The following is a 22,545-nucleotide window of genomic DNA, read 5'->3' as shown; positions in this document are numbered from 1 at the left end:
AATCTCCCGTAAGTGTTCAATTGGGTTGAGATCTGGTGACTGAAACGGCCATGGCCTATGGTTTACATGGTTTTCATGCTCATCAAACCATTGAGTGACCACTCGTGCCCTGTGCATCCTATGGGGACATAGCCATGGTAGCCCAAATAATGGCCTGCTCAGCATTTTTATACATGACCCTAAGCATGATGGGATGTTCATTGATTAATTTACTCAGGATCCACACCTGTGTGTGTGGAAGCATCAGCTTTCAATATACTTTGTATCCCTCATTTACTCATGTGTTTCCATTATTTTGGCAGTTACCTGTCGCTGGTCCAGAGGCTAATGGCTAGCATGCTAATATTGTCACAATCCCATTCAGGATCAACACGGATTTAGCCGTTGGATGAGGGCTAAATTAGTGAACAGAAGATCTATTCTATCTCCTCCATAAAAACAAATGTCTTATATATCATCTAATCAAGCCCACAGGTAGTTTTAAATTGAAATGTGTATAAAAGGAATGAAAAACAGTGCTTGGTTTAAAGGACAAGAACACTCCATCATACAATCGGGATTCTGCTGGAGATGCCCTCCATCTCGACTCCCACAATCCATCTTGGCCAGACAGGATGTAGACCCATAAACATGATGATGTGACTCCCTCTCCCTCCACGGGTAGTGTTGAAGTGTACAGTACATCTCTTCGCCTGTGTGATTGCATAAAGGTATCATCACAGTGGAGGAGTAGTGAGCTGGTTGAGCATGGAAGAAACTAGCCTTGTACTAGCATCCTGATTTGGCAAGTTTACATTCCGTTTCACTACACAGATTGAATCCATGATGAGGATGATCTTACGAGGCTAGGAATTAGGCGTGAAACCTACAACTCTGAGATGTTTGGTGTGGCCTTTGGTTTTCTCCTTCCCTATGGTGTCACAGCACTGAGTGAGTATAGTTTATTCTCCTTAGACAGCCTGAGAGAATCTCACAGTCAATCTGTCCTCACACAGGGCTTTAACAGTATTCAGTTGATATGTAGAGGCACATTTCCCCATGAGAAGAGACTTGATGGGACACAAGGCCAAGGAGTGGAACAGGAGACAGAGTGAGGCAGGAGAAAGGAGAAACAGAATGTTTCATATTTCTGATGCTGTGACCAACCAGACACAAGTGTCTGTCTTTGGAATCCTCAAACAATTCTGTTCCTGTAGCTATTTGTACAGTTACAGTATTTGATGTGATTTATTAGGATCCCCATTAGCCTGGCTAACCCAGCGGTGTGATTTATTAGGATCCCCATTAGCCTGGCTAACCCAGCGGTGTGATTTATTAAGATCCCCATTAGCCTGGCTAACCCAGCGGTGTGAATTATTAGGATCCCCATTAGCCTGGCTAACCCAGCGGTGTGATTTATTAGGATCCCCATTAGCCTGGCTAACCGAGCGGTGTGATTTATTAGGATCCCCATTAGCCTGGCTAACCCAGCGGTGTGATTTATTAGGATCCCCATTAGCCTGGCTAACCCAGCGGTGTGATGTGATTTATTAGGATCCCCATTAGCCTGGCTAACCCAGCGGTGTGATTTATTAAGATCCCCATTAGCCTGGCTAACCCAGCGGTGTGATTTATTAGGATCCCCATTAGCCTGGCTAACCCAGCGGTGTGATTTATTAGGATCCCCATTAGCCTGGCTAACCCAGCGGTGTGATTTATTAGGATCCCCATTAGCCTGGCTAACCCAGCGGTGTGATTTATTAGGATCCCCATTAGCCTGGCTAACCCAGCGGTGTGATTTATTAGGATCCCCATTAGCCTGGCTAACCCAGCGGTGTGATTTATTAGGATCCCCATTAGCCTGGCTAACCCAGCGGTGTGATTTATTAGGATCCCCATTAGCCTGGCTAACCCAGCGGTGTGATTTATTAGGATCCCCATTAGCCTGGCTAACCCAGCGGTGTGATTTATTAAGATCCCCATTAGCCTGGCTAACCCAGCGGTGTGATGTGATTTATTAGGATCCCCATTAGCCTGGCTAACCCAGCGGTGTGATTTATTAGGATCCCCATTAGCCTGGCTAACCCAGCGATGTGATTTATTAGGATCCCCATTAGCCTGGCTAACCCAGCGGTGTGATTTATTAGGATCCCCATTAGCCTGGCTAACCCAGCGGTGTGATTTATTAGGATCCCCATTAGCCTGGCTAACCCAGCGATGTGATTTATTAGGATCCCCATTAGCCTGGCTAACCCAGCGGTGTGATTTATTAGGATCCCCATTAGCCTGGCTAACCCAGCGGTGTGATTTATTAGGATCCCCATTAGCCTGGCTAACCCAGCGGTGTGATTTATTAGGATCCCCATTAGCCTGGCTAACCCAGCGGTGTAATTTATTAGGATCCCCATTAGCCTGGCTAACCCAGCGGTGTGATTTATTAGGATCCCCATTAGCCTGGCTAACCCAGCGGTGTGATTTATTAGGATCCTCATTAGCCTGGCTAACCCAGCGGTGTGATTTATTAGGATCCCCATTAGCCTGGCTAACCCAGCGGTGTAATTTATTAGGATCCCCATTAGCCTGGCTAACCCAGCGGTGTGATTTATTAGGATCCCCATTAGCCTGGCTTACCCAGCGGTGTGATGTGATTTATTAGGATCCCCATTAGCCTGGCTAACCCAGCGGTGTGATTTATTAGGATCCCCATTAGCCTGGCTAACCCAGCGGTGTGATGTGATTTATTAGGATCCCCATTAGCCTGGCTAACCCAGCGGTGTGATTTATTAGGATCCCCATTAGCCTGGCTAACCCAGCGATGTGATTTATTAGGATCCCCATTAGCCTGGCTAACCCAGCGGTGTAATTTATTAGGATCCCCATTAGCCTGGCTAACCCAGCGGTGTGATTTATTAAGATCCCCATTAGCCTGGCTAACCCAGCGGTGTGATTTATTAAGATCCCCATTAGCCTGGCTAACCCAGCGGTGTGATTTATTAGGATCCCCATTAGCCTGGCTAACCCAGCGATGTGATTTATTAGGATCCCCATTAGCCTGGCTAACCCAGCGGTGTGATTTATTAGGATCCCCATTAGCCTGGCTAACCCAGCGGTGTGATTTATTAGGATCCCCATTAGCCTGGCTAACCCAGCGATGTGATTTATTAGGATCCCCATTAGCCTGGCTAACCCAGCGGTGTGATTTATTAGGATCCCCATTAGCCTGGCTAACCCAGCGGTGTGATTTATTAGGATCCCCATTAGCCTGGCTAACCCAGCGGTGTAATTTATTAGGATCCCCATTAGCCTGGCTAACCCAGCGGTGTGATTTATTAGGATCCCCATTAGCCTGGCTAACCCAGCGGTGTGATGTGATTTATTAGGATCCCCATTAGCCTGGCTAACCCAGCGGTGTGATTTATTAGGATCCCCATTAGCCTGGCTTACCCAGCGGTGTGATGTGATTTATTAGGATCCCCATTAGCCTGGCTAACCCAGCGGTGTGATTTATTAGGATCCCCATTAGCCTGGCTAACCCAGCGGTGTGATTTATTAGGATCCCCATTAGCCTGGCTAACCCAGCGGTGTGATTTATTAGGATCCCCATTAGCCTGGCTAACCCAGCAGTGTGATGTGATTTATTAGGATCCCCATTAGCCTGGCTAACCCAGCGGTGTGATTTATTAGGATCCCCATTAGCCTGGCTAACCCAGCGGTGTGATTTATTAGGATCCCCATTAGCCGACGCCATTAGCGACAGTCTTACTGGGGTCCGACACATAACAAAAAAGACATTGGAGACAAAAGACATTACAATTGACATGCATTTAGAAACATTAACATGTAGTGTGTGTACATCTATCAGGAACACATACCTGTCAGTACACACACACAACCAGTAGGTCACATGTCAGTACATACACACAACCAGTAGGTCACATGTCAGTACATACACACAACCAGTAGGTCACATGGGGGAGAGGCGTTGTGCCGTGAGGTGTTGCTTTATTTGTTTTTTTGAAACCAAGTTTGCTGTTCACTTGAGCTATATAAGATGGGAGTTCCATGCACTCCTGACTCTGTATAACACTGTACGTTTCCTTTAATTTGTTCCGGAGGACTGTGAAAATACCCCTGGTGGGATGTCTGGTGAGGTAGGTCTGTGTGTCAGTGCTATGTGTCAGTGCTTGACTATGGAAACTATTTGGAATTTCCAAAACATTAATAATTTGTACCAAATACAATTCTCTTAGTTTTAGAGATGTTCAGGACCAGTTTATTTCTGGCCACCGATTCTAAAACAGACTGCAACTCTTTGTTAAGGGTTTCAGTGACAGATGCGTATATGGTTGAATAATCAGCATACAGTGGCAAGAAATATATGTGAACCCTTTGGAATTGCTTGGATTTCTTCATAAATTCGTCATCAAATTTGATCTGATCTTCATCTAAGTCACAACAATAGAAAAACTCAGTGTGCTTAAACTAATAACACACAAATTATTGTATTTTTCTTGTCTATATCGATACATCATTTAAACATTCACAGTGTAGGTTGGAAAAAGTATGTGAACCCCTAGGCTAATGACTTCTCCAAAAGCTAATTGGAGTCAGGAGTCAGCTAACCTGGAGTCCAATCAATGAGATGAGATTGGAGATGTTGGTTAGAGCTGCCTTGCCCTATAAAAAACTCACAAAATTTAAGTTTGCTATTCACAAGAAGCATTGCCTGATGTGAACCATGCTTCGAACAAAAGATATCTCAGAAGACCTACGATTAAGAATTGTTGACTTGCATAAACTTGGTAAGGGTTACAAAAGTATCTCTAAAAGCCTCGATGTTCATCAGTCCACGGTAAGACAAATTGTCTATAAATGGAGAAAGTTCAGCACTGTTGCTACTCTCCCTAGGAATGCAAAGATGACTGCAAGAGCACAGCACAGATTGCTCAATGAGGTTAAGAAGAATCCTAGAGTGTCAGCTAAAGACATACAGAAATCTCTGGAACATGCTAACGTCTCTGCTGACGAATCTACGATACGTAAAACACTAAACAAGAACAGTGTTCATGGGAGGACACCACGGAAGAAGCCACTGCTGTCCAAAAAAAACATTGCTGCACGTCTGAAGTCTGCAAAAGTGCACCTGCATGTTCCACAGCGCTACTGGCAAAATATTCTGTGGACAGATTAAACTAAAGTTTAGTTATTTAGAAGGAACATATGTGTGCAGAAAAAAAGGCACAGCACACCAACATCAAAACCTCATCCCAACTGCAAAGTATGGTGGAGGGAGCATCATAGTTTGGGGCTACCTGGACAGCTTGCTATCATCGACGGAAAAACTAATCCAAGTTATTCAAGACATTTTGCAGGAGAATGTTAGGCTATCTGTCCTCCAATTGAAGCTCAACAGAAGTTGGGTGATGCAACAGGACAACGACCAAAACACAGAACTAAATCAGCAACAGAATGGCTTCAACATAAGAAAATAGGCCTTATGGAGTGGCCCAGTCAGAGTCCTGACCTCAACCCCATTTAGATGCTGTGGCATCACCTCAAGAGAGCAGTTCACACCAGACGTCCCAAGAATATTGCTGAACTGAAACAGTTTTGTAAAAAGGAATGGTCCAAAATTTCTCCTGACCGTTGTGCAGGTCTGATCTGCAACTACAGAAAACATTTGGTTGAGGTTATTGCTGCAAAAGGAGGGTCAACCAGTTATTAAATCCAAGGGTTCACATACTTTTTCCACCCTGCATTGTGAATATTTACAAGGTGTGTTCAATAAAGACATGAAAACGTATAATTATTTGTGTGTTATTAGTTTAAGCAGACTGTATTTGTTTATTGTTGTGACCTAGGTGAAGATCACATTTTATGACCAATTTATGCAGTAATCCAGGCATTTCTAAAGGTTTCACATACTTTTTCTTGCCACTCTACATGGTCACATATGCTTTGGTTAATGCCAGTGGCAGGTCTTTGGTAAAAATTGAAAAGAGTAGAGGGCCTAGAGAGCTGCCCTGCGGTACCACACTTTATGTTTGACATGAGAAGCTTCCATTAAATAATGCCATATCGTCGATTCAGAGCTGAGGTTGAAAAACCATAACACAGACGTTTTCCCAACAACAGGTTATGGTCAATATCAGAGGCTGCACTGAAATCTAACAGTACAGCTCCTACAGTCTTATTATCAATTTCTTTCAACCAATCATCAGTCATTTGTTTCAGTGCATTACATGTTGACTGCCCTTCTCTATAAGAATGCTGAATGTCTGTTATTTTGTTTACAAAGAAATAGCGTTGTATTAGGTAAACAACAAAAAAATTCAACAGTTTGCTAAGAGCTGGCAGCAAACTGATCGGTATGTTGTTAGAACCCGCTTTACCACTCTTGGATAGCGGAGTGCCTTTGGCTTCCCTCCAGGCCTGAGGACACAGACTTTCCTGTAGGTTCAGATTACATATTTGACCGATAGGAGTGGCTATAGAGTCAGCTACCATCCTAAGTAGCTTTCCATATACAGTGCATTCTGAAAGTATTCAGACCCCTTGACTTTTTCCACATTTTGTTACGTTACAGCCTTATTCTAAAATGGATAAAATTGTTTTTTTCCCCTCAATCTACACACAATACCCCATGACAAAGCAAAAACTGTTTAGAATTTTTTGCAAATGTATAAAAACCAAATGAAATATCACATTCACATAAGTATTCAGACCTTTTACTCAGTACTTTGTTAAAGCACCTTCGGCAGCGATTACAGCTTCAAGTCTTCTTGGGTATGACGCAACAAGCTTGGCACACCTGTATTTGGGGAGTTTCTCCCATTCTTCTCTGCAGATCCTCTCAAGCTCTGTCAGGTTGGATGGGGAGTGTTGCTGCACAGCTATTTTCAGGTCTCTCCAGAGATGTTTGGGTTCAAGTCCAGGCTCTGGCTGGGCCACTCAAGGACATTCAGAGACTCCTGCCACTCCTGCGTTGTCTTGGCTGTGTGCTTAGGGTCGTTGTCAGGTTGGAAGGTGAACCTTTGCCCCAGTCTGAGGTCCTGAGCATTCTGGAGCAGGTTTTCATTAAGGATCTCGCTGTACTTTGCTCTGTTCATCTTCATCTTTTGCCCATCTTAATATTTTATTTTTATTGGCCAGTCTGAGATATGGCTTTTTCTTTGCAACTCTGCCTAGAAAGCCAGCATCCCGGAGTCGCCTCTTCAGGGTTGAAGTTAAGACTGGTGTTTTGCGGGTACTATTTAATGAATCTGCCAGTTGAGGACTTGTGAGGCGTCTGTTTCTCAAACTAGACACTCTAATGTACATGTTCTCTTGCTCAGTTGTGCACCGGGGCCTCCCACTCCTTTTTTTATTCTGGTTTGGCCAGTTTGCACTGTTCTGTGAAGGGAGTAGTACACAGCGTTGTACGAGATCTTCAGTTTCTTGGCAATATCTCGCATGGAATAGCATTCATTTCTCAGAACAAGAATAGACCGACAAGTTTCAGAAGAAAGTTCTTTGTTTCTAGCCATTTTGAGCCTGTAATCGTACCCACAAATGCTGATGCTCCAGATACTGAACTAGTCTAAAGAAGGACAGTTTTATTGCTTCTTTAATCAGGACAACAGTTTTCAGCTGCACTAACATAATTGCAAAAGGCTTTTCTAATGATCAGTTAGCCTTTTAAAATGCTAAACTTGGATTAGCTAACACAATGTGCCATTGGAACACAGGAGTGATGGTTGCTGAAAATGGGCCTCTGTACGCCTATGTAGATATTCCATTAAAAAAACTGCCGTTTCCAGCTACAATAGTCATTTCCAACATTAACAATGTCTACACTGTATTTCTGATCAATTTGATGTTCTTTTAATTAACTTTTTATGGCTGCAGGGGCAGTATTGAGTAGCCAGATAATAGGTGCCCATTTCAAACGGCCTCGTACTCAATTCTTGCTCGTACAATATGCATATTATTGTTATTATTGGATAGAAAACACTCTCTAGTTTCTATAGCCGTTGATATTTTGTCTCTGAGTGGAACAGAACTCATTCTACAGCACTTTCCCTGACATGGAGTCAGATTTCAGACATCTTGGCCCCTGATCTGGAGTCAGTTTAAAGGTCCCTGTGAATGCTATGAGGATACAAACACTGCTTACGTCTTCCCCTGGATGTCATTACGTGGTGACGCTTTGAATGGAGTCGATTGCGCAATCAGAGCCTCTATAAAACAGCACAACGTGTAGGTAGTGTCCCTTTTCCAGCTGCGCCTGATGCAAGGTGGACACGGACCTGCTCTTTCTCCAAGCTTTAGTTTAGCCAGTAATATTTCTCCGGTCATGTTTTTGCTCGTTATAGGTGTTAAAAACATCATAAGGTAGTTAATTTAAACCGTTTTATAGCAATTTATATCCGTTTAGTGCGATTTTGAGGCATTGCTTTCTGAGACACTTTGAACCTCTGGGCACGTTTCCAGTTCATGCCGAACGCAGTGGGCATTTCCACATGGCAAGAGGACAGCTTTCGACCAAAAGACGATTAGACCCAAGAAAGGATTCATTGCCCAAGATTCTGATGGAAGAACAGCTCAAAGTAAGAACAATTTATTATGATAAATCGTGTTTCTGTCGAAAAATGTTAATCGCTTATGCCGCCATTTTGTTAGATGTAGCTTCGCTTGGCGCAACCTGTATTGAAAAGTAAGGATAATTTAAAAAATGTAATTCAGCGATTGTATTAAGAATTAAATTGTCTATCAATCGCTGTCCACCCTATATTTTTTAGTCACGTTTATGAGTATTTATGTATAAGACTAGATCACTGTCTAATATGGCGCACGACATTTTCTGACCAGCTGGGCTACTTTTGTCATTGTCTAACCATGATTTTGGTGGCTAAATATGCACATTTTCGAACAAACTCTATATGTATGTTGTAATATGATGTTACAGGAGTGTCATCGGAAGAATTCTGAGAAGGTTAGTGAAAAAATTAATATATTTTGGCGATGATAACGATATCGCTCTCTTTGGCTTGAATCAATGGTCGGGTAACGTTTGCATATGTGGTATGCTAATATAACGATTTATTGTGTTTTCGCTGTAAAACACTTAGAACATCTGAAATATTGTCTGAATTCACAAGATCTGTGTCTTTCCATTGCTATGTGCTGTGTATTTTTAAGAAATGTTTTATGATGAGTAAATTGGTAATACACGTTGCTCTGTGTATTTATTCTAGTCGATTTGTGATGGTGGGTGCAATTGTAAACTATGATTTATACCTGAAATATGCACATTTTTCTAACAAAACCTATCCTATACAATAAATATGTTATCAGACTGTCATCTGATGAGGTTTTTTCTTGGTTAGTGGCTATCAATATCTTAGTTTAGCCGAATTGGTGATAGCTACTGGTGTTGAGAAAAAATGGTGGACAAAGAAAAATGGTGTCTTTTGCTAACATGGTTAGCTAATAGATTTACATATTTTGTCTTCCCTGTAAAACATTTTAAAAATCTGAAATGGTGGCTTTATTCACAAGATCTGTATCTTTCATTTGGTGTCTTGGACTTGTGATTTAATGATATTTAGATGCTACTATTTAATTGTGACGCTATGCTAGCGATGCTAATCAGTGTGGGGGGGGGGTGGGGGATGTTGTCATAGGTGTACCGACCTCGGGCTTGCAGCCATATTAATGGACAAAAAAATTTGGTTTTCTTTCAAAAACAAGGACATTTCTAAGTGATCCCAAACTTTTGAACTGTAGTGTATGTGGATAATCTTGTTCCTGTAGTATTTGTAAACACCCAAGATGAATAACCTGAACCAGATTACAGGCCCTGGTTACAGTGAAAAACTTCCTCTTGAAGGGACAGCTTGATGGAAACCAGTCAATATTCAGGTCCCCAAGAAAGTATACCTGTCTGTTTACATCACAAACACTATCAAGCATTTCACACATATTGTTTATATACTGACTGTTAGCACTTGGTGGCCTATAGCAACACTCCAAAAAGAAAAGGCTTTAGGTGTGCCAGGTGAACCTGCAACCACAACACTTCAATAACACTTGACATAAGATATTCTCTAAGCATTACAGGGATATGGCTCTGAATATATACAGCAACACCTCCCTCATAAACATTCCTGTCTCTTCTATAGATGTTATATCCTTGTATTGCTACTGCTGTATCATCAAATTAATTATCTAAGTGAGTCTCAGAAGTGGCTAATATATGACTGTTATCTGACTTAAGGCGGGCATAGTGCGGTACATCAGAAGGCGGGGTCTCGCGTCATGTGGTACATTTGCAGTGATGTCACCTCCACATCCTCTGGTCTGGTGTTCAGGGCATTCCCAGTGGGGCTGTATCCGGCTGAGCGGCCCATGGGGCTGAACCCTGTGGTGCGTCCCAGAGGGGTAAAAGCGGTGGTGAGTGTGACGGCGGGACGGCGCAGAAAACGGTTGGACGTCACCAGGTCCCCGTAGCCCGCCGCATGCGAGAAGGCGTAGCCGGAACGGCGGGTGCTGGTGTGGCGAATCCGGGCACGGCGGGCTAGGGGAGGGGGCGCGGCCTTGGCCTGTCTCACCTTGAACATCACCTGGAGGAAAGGGGAGGGATAGGCTTCATCTTAGATTCAGTAGGGATGTGCCAAACATGGCACCCTATACCCATAATGGGCCCTGGTCAAAAGTAGTGCACTATATAGGGAATAGGGTGGTATTTTGGGACTGGGATTGTAGGTCAGATTTCCACTTGTTGTTCATAATTTTTTAAATAAGACCTTTAGGTCAGTGTTTCTAGAAGACTGTGTGTGATTGGTCAGTGTTCCTAGAAGACAGCGTGTGATTGGTCAGTGTTCCAAGAAGACAGCGTGTGATTGGTCAGTGTTCCTAGAAGACAGCGTGTGATTGGTCAATGGTCCCACCTTGTCGTTGATAGTGGGGCGGAGCTGTATTAACAGGAAGCGGTAGGCAACCACAGGAAGTACACAGAGGATGGAGGTGAGCAGGATGGTCAGCCACACGTTGGGCTGGTTCAGGGAGTTCCTGGCTGTGCCTGATGCAGGGAGACACACACACACACACACACACACACACACACACACACACACACACACACACACACACACACACACACACACACACACACACACACACACACACACACACACACACTCCCTGTCTAGAGTTTGTCCTGGCTCAAGACAGTGTTGTAGTGGTGTGTAGTGTTGTGGTGTGTTGTGTTGTGGTGTGTTGTGTAGTTGAGTGGTGTGTTGTGGTGTGGTTGGTGTGGTGTGGTGTGGTGTAGTGTGGTGTGTTGTGTAGTGTAATGGTGTGTAGTGTTGTGGTGTGTTGTGTTGTGGTGTGTTGTGTAGTGTAGTGGTGTGTAGTGTTGTGGTGTGGTGTGGTGTGGTGTGTAGTGTAATGGTGTGGTGTGTAGTAGAGTGGTGTGTTGTGGTGTGGTTGGTGTGGTGTGGTGTGGTGTAGTGTGGTGTGTTGTGGTGTATAGTGTGGTGTAATGGTGTGTTGTGTAGTGTAATGGTGTGGTGTGTAGTAGTGTGTTGTGTAGTGTAGTGGTGTGTAGTGTGGTGTAATGGTGTGTTGGGTAGTGTAATGGTGTGGTGTGTAGTGTAATGGTGTGTTGTGTAGTGTAATGGTGTGGTGTGTAGTGTAATGGTGTGGTGTGTAGTGTAATGGTGTGGTGTGTAGTGTAGTGGTGTGTTGTGTAGTGGTGTGGTGTGTAGTGTAATGGTGTGGTGTGTAGTGTAATGGTGTGGTGTGTAGTGTAATGGTGTGGTGTGTAGTGTAATGGTGTGGTGTGTAGTGTAATGGTGTGGTGTGTAGTGTAATGGTGTGGTGTGTAGTGTAGTAGTGTGTAGTGGTGTGGTGTGTAGTGTAGTGCTGTGGTGTGTAGTATAATGGTGTGGTGTGTAGTGTAATGGTGTGGTGTGTAGTGTAATGGTGTGGTGTGTAGTGTAGTAGTGTGTAGTGGTGTGGTGTGTAGTGTAGTGCTGTGGTGTGTAGTATAATGGTGTGGTGTGTAGTGTAATGGTGTGGTGTGTAGTGTAGTGGTGTGGTGTGCTGTGGTGTGTAGTATAATGGTGTGGTGTGTAGTGTAATGGTGTGGTGTAGTGGTGTGGTGTGTAGTATAATGGTGTGGTGTGTAGTGTAATGGTGTGGTGTGTGGTGTAATGGTGTGTAGTGTAGTGGTGTTGTGTGTAGTGTAGTAGTGTGTTGTGTTGTGTAGTGTAGTGGTGTGTAGTGTAGTGGTGTTGTGTGTAGTGTAGTAGTGTGTTGTGTTGTGTAGTGTAGTGGTGTGTAGTGTAGTGGTGGGGTGTGTAGTGTAGTGGTGTGGTGTGAGGGCGCTGTTCACCGATGAAGGGGAAGGATGCAGGGAAGATGAGGAACGTTCCGTTGCTGTACATGGTGAAGGTGACAGTGAAGTACATGGACAGACTCCCCCACACAAATAAGTGGTTCACCGCTGTCCAGTAGGACATGTCCAGACACAGCTACAGTGCAGAGGGGGGGATATACATGTGATGAACAAAGACGGACACAGACTGACAAGCAACGGGACCGTGATTATTATTATTTGACCATGCTGGTCATTTATGAACATTTGAACATCTTGGCAGAACATCATGTTCTGTTATAATCTCCACCCGGCACAGCCAGAAGAGGACTAGCCACCCCTCATAGCCTGGTTCCTCTCTAGGTTTCTTCCTAGGTTTTGGCCTTTCTAGGGAGTTTTTCCTAGCCACCGTGCTTCTACACCTGCATTGCTTGCTGTTTGGGGTTTTAGGCTGGGTTTCTGTACAGCACTTCGAGATATCAGCTGATGTAAGAAGGGCTATATAAATACATTTGATTTGATTTGATTTACTGTACTCTAATGCATTGTACTGTAATACATTGTACTGTAATGCATTGTACTGTAATACATTGTACTGTTCTGTAATACATTGTACTGTAATGCATTGTACTGTTCTGTAATACATTGTACTGTAATACATTGTACTGTACTGTAATGCATTGTACTGTAATACATTGTACTGTACTGTAATGTATTGTGCTGTAATGTATTGTACTGTAATGTAATACATTGTACTGTATTATAATACATTGTACTGTAATACATTGTACTGTACTGTAATGTATTGTACTGTAATTACTGTACTGTAATGGATTGTACTGTTCTGTAATACATTGTACTGTAATACATTGTACTGTACTGGAATGCATTGTACTGTAATACATTGTACTGTACTGTAATGCATTGTACTGTACTATAAGACATTGTACTGTAATACATTGTACTGCACTGTAATGCATTGTACTGTACTATAATACATTGTACTGTAATTGATTCTACTGTAATTACTGTACTGTACTGCAATGCATTGTACTGTACTGTAATGCGTTGTACTGTAATACATTGTACTGTACTGTAATGCATTGTAATGTGTTGTACTGTAATGTACTGTACTGTAATGTACTGCAATGTATTTTACTGTAATGTAATTTATTGTACTGTAATGTAATTTATTGTACTGTAATGTATATTACTGTAATATAATTTATTGTACTGTACTGTAATGTACTGCAATGTATTTTACTGTAATGTATTTTACTGTAATGTAATGTATTGTACTGTAATGTACTGTAATGTAATTTATTGTACTCTAATGTAATTTATTGTACTGTAATGTATATTACTGTAATATAATTTATTGTACTGTACTGTAATGTACTGCAATGTATTTTACTGTAATGTATTTTACTGTAATGTAATGTATTGTACTGTAATGTACTGTACCTGTATACAGACAGTGATGACCAGACAGGTCTGTGCTAGCAGGGCGAAGGACTGGTAGTCAGCAATGTCTTGCCCGTCGTCTCGGACCGTGTCGTACATGGCAGCGTAGGGGATGAAGAATAGCACTACTGAGCTGTAGATACTGTGGAGGGCACACTTAAAGAAAGCTGTTTTACTGAAGTACTGATTCAGCTGGCCTGGAACGTACAGCTGGGGGTGCTGGAAACTCCACATGTCATTCACATCCTGGACACCGGGGGGAGACAGTGAGGTAGTAAAACATTCTAGATTACACAAATCTAAATGTGTGGGAGAAACAAGAAATGCACACGCATATTGCATAAACACATTAATTCCTGCACACACACATGAACACATTAATTCTTGCACACACACATAAACACATTAATTCCTGCACACACACATGAACACATGAATTCCTGCACACACACATAAAAAGATTAATTCCTGCACACACACGCACAAACACATTCACATCACACATGTTTTACCTGGTCAAACAGACTCATGCCCAGTACAGGAAGTGCTGTGTAGACCAGGTTATACAACGTGATGAACCACTCGTCATACACCGTCTGGAAGAAACACAATCAGATCATCAGAGACAAATAACCTTATATATCTGAAAAAACAGTTGTTTTAAAGGGGTAGTGCAGTCAAAAACGTGATTTTCTGTAAAAATTCAAATTGATTTCGTCACTACGAGGTCGAAATAACACTCTGAAATGGTGTAAATGATGATAATGCCCTTTTAGTGTAAGAGTTTATTTATTTACATTTTTTACACACTTTTTCTCCACAATTTCAATCTTGTCTCATCGCTGCATCTTCTCAACGGGCTCGGGAGAGGCGAAGGTCGATTCATGCGTCCTCCGAAACATGACCCGTCAAACCCGCTTCTTAACACTCGCTCGCTTAACCCGGAAGCCAGCCACAGCAATGTGTCGGAGGAAACACCGACATCAGCTTGCAGGCGTCCAGCCCGGCCACAAGGAGTCGCTAGAGCGTGATGAGCCAAGTAAAGCTCCCTCCCCCCAGCCAAACCCTCATCTAATCCGGACGACGCTGGACCAATCGTGCGCCACCCTATGGGACTCCCGGTCACGGCCGGTAATGACTCAGCCTGGGATCGAACCCCAGGCTTTAGTGACACCGCAACACTGCGATGCAGTGCCTTAGACCACTGAGACACTTTTTTAAATAGCTTTTTTGTTGTTGTTGTCTGACAGCATGCCATCACAATCTGATGGGATTATTCTGACCAATGACCAGTCATCTTTTATTTGCATATGTATCCTCCTACTTTGAAGGGGTAAGCGGGGTAGGCTTCTCTAGAGTCAAGATGATTCTATCTGCCAATCAGGGCTGTGTATGTAAATAAATAAGCATTTGTATCAACACGCCCACACGACCAGACTGAGCAGTTCAACGGCAAAAGGAGGCTCAGGGAAATAATTTTTAAAACATATATTTGGAGTTATTGTCATGAAATAAACACACATAGTGATTTATTAGACATACAACGATGATTTAAAAATCTAATGACTGCACGGGGCTTTATGAAATAGAAGTAGAGGAGTATACCAGCTGCTTTAGAATTCGACGTTGGGTTGACTAAAGTTGAAGAAATGTCTCTCTCCCCTCTTCTCCCCCCCCTCTCTCTCTCTCCCCTCTCCCTCCCCTCTTTCTTTCTGTCGTACCTGTGCTGAGAATCCGCAGAAGAAGGCGTACCAGAAGTGGACGAAGGTAAAGGTGAAGTTCTTGTAGAAGAAGTATCGCAGGAACTTACACATCCTCAGGTAGGACCAGCGGCCGTGGACCAGGAGGAGGCGCTGTCAATTAAATGAAGAAAAAAAAACGAACTTTATTTTAAATCGTACAAACAACAACAGACTAATAGACCATTAAACCACTGATAAATGTCCAAGATAATAATGTGGGTTTTGCATTGTGATTTAAAAACGTCACTGGTGTGTCAGTGGCCCTCTTACTTCTAGGAAGCGGAACTGAGCGAAGGAGTAGTCTGAAGAGAGGACCGCCTGCATCCCCTCCTGACCGCTTATACCTACACCTATATGAGCAGCTGGAGAGAGAGAGGGGAGGAGAGGGAGAGAGAGGGGAAGAAAGAGGGGTAAGCATTGTTCAGGACCGTTGGGCTCAGAGGGTTAAGGTCAAGTTCACAACTTTTCTCTCCGCCGCATAATCATAATCTCTCCTTCGCATAATCATACAGAGTCTGTTTTTCCCTACACTCCACATGGTTAAGTATTTGACTGGTGTAGTTATCTGATCCTAGATCTGTAGTCAAAGGGTGCTCCTATATAGACCCTGGTCAAAAGCAGTGCGCTATTTAAGTGACAGGGTGCCATTTTGGACAGTAAGTTACCTTTAATCATGCTGACGTCGTTGGCCCCGTCTCCTATGGCCAGAGTGACGGCCTGTTTGTATTTCTTGACCAGTTCCACCACCTGGGCTTTCTGTAGTGGAGTCACTCTGCAGCAGATCACTGTCTTACACAGACAGGCTGTACGCAGGAACAGCAGCTCCATGCTACGCTCTAGGGCATAGGCCTGATGGGGGAGGGGGAGAGAGGGTAGAGTAGAATCTAATGGTAACAGATCAAATATGGATGTCCAGATTCTATTCAACGGATCAGAATCAGTTCAAATGTCTAACATGTCCTTTTAACATGTGTCCTATCTGTCTAACATGTATCTAATCCTTTTAACATGTGTCTTATCTGTCTAACATGTATCTAATCCTTTTAACATGTGTCTTATCTGTCTAACATGTATCTAATCCTTTTAACATGTGTCTTATCTGTCTGACATGTATCTAATCCTTTTAACGTGTGTCTTATCTGTCTAACATGTATCTAATCCTTTTAACATGTGTCTTATCTGTCTAACATGTATCTAATCCTTTTAACATGTGTCTTATCGGTCTAACATGTATCTAATCCTTTTAACATGTGTCTTATCTGTCTAACATGTATCTAATCCTTTTAACGTGTGTCTTATCTGTCTAACATGTATCTAATCCTTTTAACGTGTGTCTTATCTGTCTAACATGTATCTAATCCTTTTAACATGTGTCTTATCTGTCTAATATGTATCTAATCCTTTTAACGTGTGTTTTATCTGTCTAACATGTATCTAATCCTTTTAACATGTGTCTTATCTGTTAAAAATGTGTCTTATCTGTCTAATATGTATCTAATCCTTTTAACGTGTGTCTTATCTGTCTAACATGTATCTAATCCTTTTAACATGTGTCTTATCTGTTAAAAATGTGTCTTATCTGTCTAACATGTATCTAATCCTTTTAACATGTGTCTTATCTGTCTAACATGTATCTAATCCTTTTAACATGTGTCTTATCTGTCTAACATGTATCTAATCCTTTTAACGTGTGTCTTATCTGTTAAAAATGTGTCTTATCTGTCTAAAATATGGGCACAATCAGATATTTGACACGATAAGGAATCATGGCTCATGTTAGTGCAAGATTTACAGTAAATAGGACTGTAATGTCTCACCAGACTGATTTACAGTAAATAGGACGGTAGTGTCTCACCAGACTGATTTACAGTAAATAGGACTGTAGTGTCTCACCAGACTGATTTACAGTAAATGGGACGGTAGTGTTTCACCAGACTGATTTACAGTAAATAGGACTGTAGTGTCTCACCAGACTGATTTACAGTAAATAGGACTGTAGTGTCTCATCAGACTAATTTACAGTAAATAGGACTGTAGTGTCTCACCAGACTACAGTAAATAGGACAGTAGTGTCTCACCAGACTGATTTACAGTAAATAGGACGGTAGTGTCTCACCAGACTGATTTACAGTAAATAGGACTGTAGTGTCTCCCCAGACTGATTTACAGTAAATGGGACGGTAGTGTCTCACCAGACTGATTTACAGTAAATAGGACTGTAGTGTCTCACCAGACTACAGTAAATAGGACAGTAGTGTCTCACCAGACTACAGTAAATATAACTGTAGTGTCTCACCAGACTACAGTAAATAGGACTGTAGTGTCTCACCAGACTACAGTAAATATAACTGTAGTGTCTCACCAGACTACAGTAAATAGGACAGTAGTGTCTCACCAGACTACAGTAAATATAACTGTAGTGTCTCACCAGACTACAGTAAATAGGACTGTAGTGTCTCACCAGACTACAGTAAATAGGACTGTAGTGTCTCACCAGACTACAGTAAATAGGACTGTAGTGTCTCACCAGACTACAGTAAATAGGACTGTAGTGTCTCACCAGACTACAGTAAATAGGACAGTAGTGTCTCACCAGACTACAGTAAATATAACTGTAGTGTCTCACCAGACTACAGTAAATAGGACTGTAGTGTCTCACCAGACTACAGTAAATAGGACTGTAGTGTCTCACCAGACTACAGTAAATAGGACTGTAGTGTCTCACCAGACTACAGTAAATAGGACAGTAGTGTCTCACCAGACTACAGTAAATAGGACTGTAGTGTCTCACCAGACTACAGTAAATAGGACTGTAGTGTCTCACCAGACTACAGTAAATAGGACTGTAGTGTCTCACCAGACTACAGTAAATAGGACTGTAGTGTCTCACCAGACTACAGTAAATAGGACTGTAGTGTCTCACCAGACTACAGTAAATAGGACAGTAGTGTCTCACCAGACTACAGTAAATATAACTGTAGTGTCTCACCAGACTACAGTAAATAGGACAGTAGTGTCTCACCAGACTACAGTAAATAGGACAGTAGTGTCTCACCAGACTACAGTAAATAGGACTGTAGTGTCTCACCAGACTACAGTAAATAGGACTGTAGTGTCTCACCAGACTACAGTAAATAGGACAGTAGTGTCTCACCAGACTACAGTAAATAGGACTGTAGTGACTCACCAGACTGTGTCCGTTGATGACCAGGCCATACTCCCCGTTCACCTCCTCGTCCCTGACCACCTTCGGCTTGTTACCCAGCGTCTTCTCTGGCATGAAGTTGGCCTCCTCCTCTGCACCTGGTTTCATGGTGCTCCATGCATTCCTGGTTCAATACAAAACAAATCCTCTCATCTCATTCTGTTTCACCATGTCTATGTTATCAACCTGGGATGGGATGTTATCAACCTGGGATGGGATGTTATCAACCTGGGATGTTATCAACCTGGGATGTTATCAACCTGGGATGTTATCAACCTGGGATGTTATCAACCTGGGATGGGATGTTATCAACCTGGGATGTTATCAACCTGGGATGTTATCAACCTGGGATGGGATGTTATCAACCTGGGATGTTATCAACCTGGGATGTTATCAACCTGGGATGTTATCAACCTGGGATGGGATGTTATCAACCTGGGATGTTATCAACCTGGGATGTTATCAACCTGGGATGGGATGTTATCAACCTGGGATGGGATGTTATCAACCTGGGATGTTATCAACCTGGGATGGGATGTTATCAACCTGGGATGGGATGTTATCAACCTGGGATGGGATGTTATCAACCTGGGATGTTATCAACATGGGATGTTATCAACATGGGATGTTATCAACCTCGGATGGGATGTTATCAACCTGGGATGTTATCAACCTGGGATGGGATGTTATCAACCTGGGATGGGATGTTATCAACCTGGGATGTTATCAACCTGGGATGTTATCAACCTGGGATGGGATGTTATCAACCTGGGATGGGATGTTATCAACCTGGGACGGGATGTTATCAACCTGGGATGGGATGTTATCAGCCTGGGATGTTATCAACATGGGATGTTATCAACCTCGGATGGGATGTTATCAACCTGGGATGTTAATAACCTGGGATGGGATGTTATCAACATGGGATGGGATGTTATCAACCTGGGATGGGATGTTATCAACCTGGGATGGGATGTTATCAACCTGGGACGGGATGTTATCAACCTGGGATGTTATCAACCTGGGATGGGATGTTATCAACCTGCGATGGGATGTTATCAACCTGGGATGTTATCAACATGGGATGTTATCAACCTGGGATGGGATGTTATCAACCTGGGATGGGATGTTATCAACCTGGGATGGGATGTTATCAACCTGGGATGGGATGTTATCAACCTGGGATGGGATGTTATCAACCTGGGATGGGATGTTATCAACCTGGGATGGGATGTTATCAACCTGGGATGTTATCAACATGGGATGTTATCAACCTGGGATGGGATGTTATCAACCTGGGATGTTATCAACCTGAGATGTTAATAACCTGGGATGGGATGTTATCAACATGGGATGGGATGTTATCAACCTGGGATGGGATGTTATCAACCTGGGATGGGATGTTATCAACCTGGGATGGGATGTTATCAACCTGGGATGGGATGTTATCAACCTGGGATGTTATCAACATGGGATGTTATCAACCTCGGATGGGATGTTATCAACCTGGGATGTTATCAACCTGAGATGTTAATAACCTGGGATGTTATCAACATGGGATGGGATGTTATCAACCTGGGATGGGATGTTATCAACCTGGGATGGGATGTTATCAACCTGGGACGGGATGTTATCAACCTGGGATGTTATCAACCTGGGATGGGATGTTATCAACCTGGGATGGGATGTTATCAACCTGGGATGGGATGTTATCAACATGGGATGTTATCAACCTGGGATGTTATCAACCTGGGATGTTATCAACCTGGGATGTTATCAACCTGGGATGGGATGTTATCAACCTGGGATGTTATCAACATGGGATGTTATCAACCTCAGATGGGATGTTATCAACCTGGGATGTTATCAACCTGGGATGGGATGTTATCAACCTGGGATGGGATGTTATCAACCTGGGATTTTATCAACCTGGGATGTTATCAACCTGGGATGGGATGTTATCAACCTGGGATGGGATGTTATCAACCTGGGACGGGATGTTATCAACCTGGGATGGGATGTTATCAACCTGGGATGTTATCAACATGGGATGTTATCAACCTCGGATGGGATGTTATCAACCTGGGATGTTATCAACCTGGGATGTTAATAACCTGGGATGGGATGTTATCAACATGGGATGGGATGTTATCAACCTGGGATGGGATGTTATCAACCTGGGACGGGATGTTATCAACCTGGGATGTTATCAACCTGGGATGGGATGTTATCAACCTGGGATGGGATGTTATCAACCTGGGATGTTATCAACATGGGATGTTATCAACCTCGGATGGGATGTTATCAACCTGGGATGTTATCAACCTGGGATGGGATGTTATCAACCTGGGATGGGATGTTATCAACCTGGGATGGGATGTTATCAACCTGGGATGGGATGTTATCAACCTGGGACGGGATGTTATCAACCTGGGATGTTATCAACCTGGGACGGGATGTTATCAACCTGGGATGTTATCAACCTGGGATGTTATCAACCTGGGATGGGATGTTATCAACCTGGGACGGGATGTTATCAACAAGGGAAGGGTTGTTATCAACCTGGGATGTTATCAACCTGGGATGGGATGTTATCAACCTGGGATGGGATGTTATCAACCTGGGATGGGATGTTATCAACCTGGGATGTTATCAACCTGGGATGGGATGTTATCAACCTGGGATGTTATCAACCTGGGATGGGATGTTATCAACATGGGATGTTATCAACCTGGGATGTTATCAACCTGGGACGGGATGTTATCAACATGGGATGGGATGTTATCAACCTGGGATGGGATGTTATCAACCTGGGATGGGATGTTATCAACCTGGGATGGGATGTTATCAACCTGGGATGGGATGTTATCAACCTGGGATGGGATGTTATCAACCTGGGACGGGATGTTATCAACCTGGGATGGGATGTTATCAACCTGGGATGTTATCAACCTGGGATGTTATCAACCTGGGATGTTATCAACCTGGGACGGGATGTTATCAACCTGGGATGTTATCAACCTGGGATGTTATCAACCTGGGATGGGATGTTATCAACCTGGGACGGGATGTTATCAACCTGGGATGGGATGTTATCAACCTGGGATGGGATGTTATCAACCTGGGATGTTATCAACCTGGGATGTTATCAACCTGGGATGTTATCAACCTGGGACGGGATGTTATCAACCTGGGATGTTATCAACCTGGGATGTTATCAACCTGGGATGTTATCAACCTGGGATGGGATGTTATCAACCTGGGATGGGATGTTATCAACCTGGGATGGGATGTTATCAACCTGGGATGGGAAGTTATCAACCTGGGATGTTATCAACCTGGGATGGGATGTTATCAACCTGGGATGTTATCAACCTGGGACGGGATGTTATCAACCTGGGATGGGATGTTATCAACCTGGGATGGGATGTTATCAACATGGGATGTTATCAACCTGGGATGTTATCAACCTGGGATGGGATGTTATCAACCTGGGATGGGATGTTATCAACATGGGATGTTATCAACCTGGGATGGGATTTTATCAACCTGGGATGTTATCAACCTTGGATGGGATGTTATCAACCTGGGATGTTATCAACCTGGGATGGGATGATATCAACCTGGGATATTATCAACCTGGGATGGGATGTTATCAACCTGGGACGGGATGTTATCAACCTGGGATGTTATCAACCTGGGATGGGATGTTATCAACCTGGGATGTTATCAACCTGGGATGGGATGTTATCAACCTGGGATGTTATCAACCTGGGATGTTATCAACCTGGGAT

The 22,545-nt window shown here is 43.1% G+C and overlaps 1 protein-coding gene across 1 annotated transcript in view; it reads right to left on the bottom strand.

Annotated features, from left to right (window-relative positions):
* Window positions 1-10,135: 10,135 nt before the first annotated feature.
* The window catches only part of LOC120050155 (probable phospholipid-transporting ATPase IM), a 62,538-nt gene continuing 50,128 nt past the window's right edge, over window positions 10,136-22,545 (bottom strand). The window contains exons 20-28 of the mRNA XM_038996828.1: window positions 18,734-18,875; window positions 16,212-16,395; window positions 15,817-15,908; window positions 15,526-15,657; window positions 14,317-14,400; window positions 13,805-14,050; window positions 12,359-12,497; window positions 10,911-11,041; window positions 10,136-10,583 (exon numbers count right to left, since the gene is read on the bottom strand). Coding sequence (XP_038852756.1) covers window positions 10,257-10,583; window positions 10,911-11,041; window positions 12,359-12,497; window positions 13,805-14,050; window positions 14,317-14,400; window positions 15,526-15,657; window positions 15,817-15,908; window positions 16,212-16,395; window positions 18,734-18,875 — 1,477 coding nt within the window. The 3' untranslated portion in view covers window positions 10,136-10,256. The remainder of the gene's footprint in view (window positions 10,584-10,910; window positions 11,042-12,358; window positions 12,498-13,804; window positions 14,051-14,316; window positions 14,401-15,525; window positions 15,658-15,816; window positions 15,909-16,211; window positions 16,396-18,733; window positions 18,876-22,545) is intronic.

This window comes from Salvelinus namaycush, chromosome 1 (assembly GCF_016432855.1).
Source record: "Salvelinus namaycush isolate Seneca chromosome 1, SaNama_1.0, whole genome shotgun sequence".
In the NCBI taxonomy this organism is placed as follows: Eukaryota; Metazoa; Chordata; class Actinopteri; order Salmoniformes; family Salmonidae; genus Salvelinus; species Salvelinus namaycush.
This window is presented reverse-complemented; position numbering and strand designations above follow the sequence as displayed.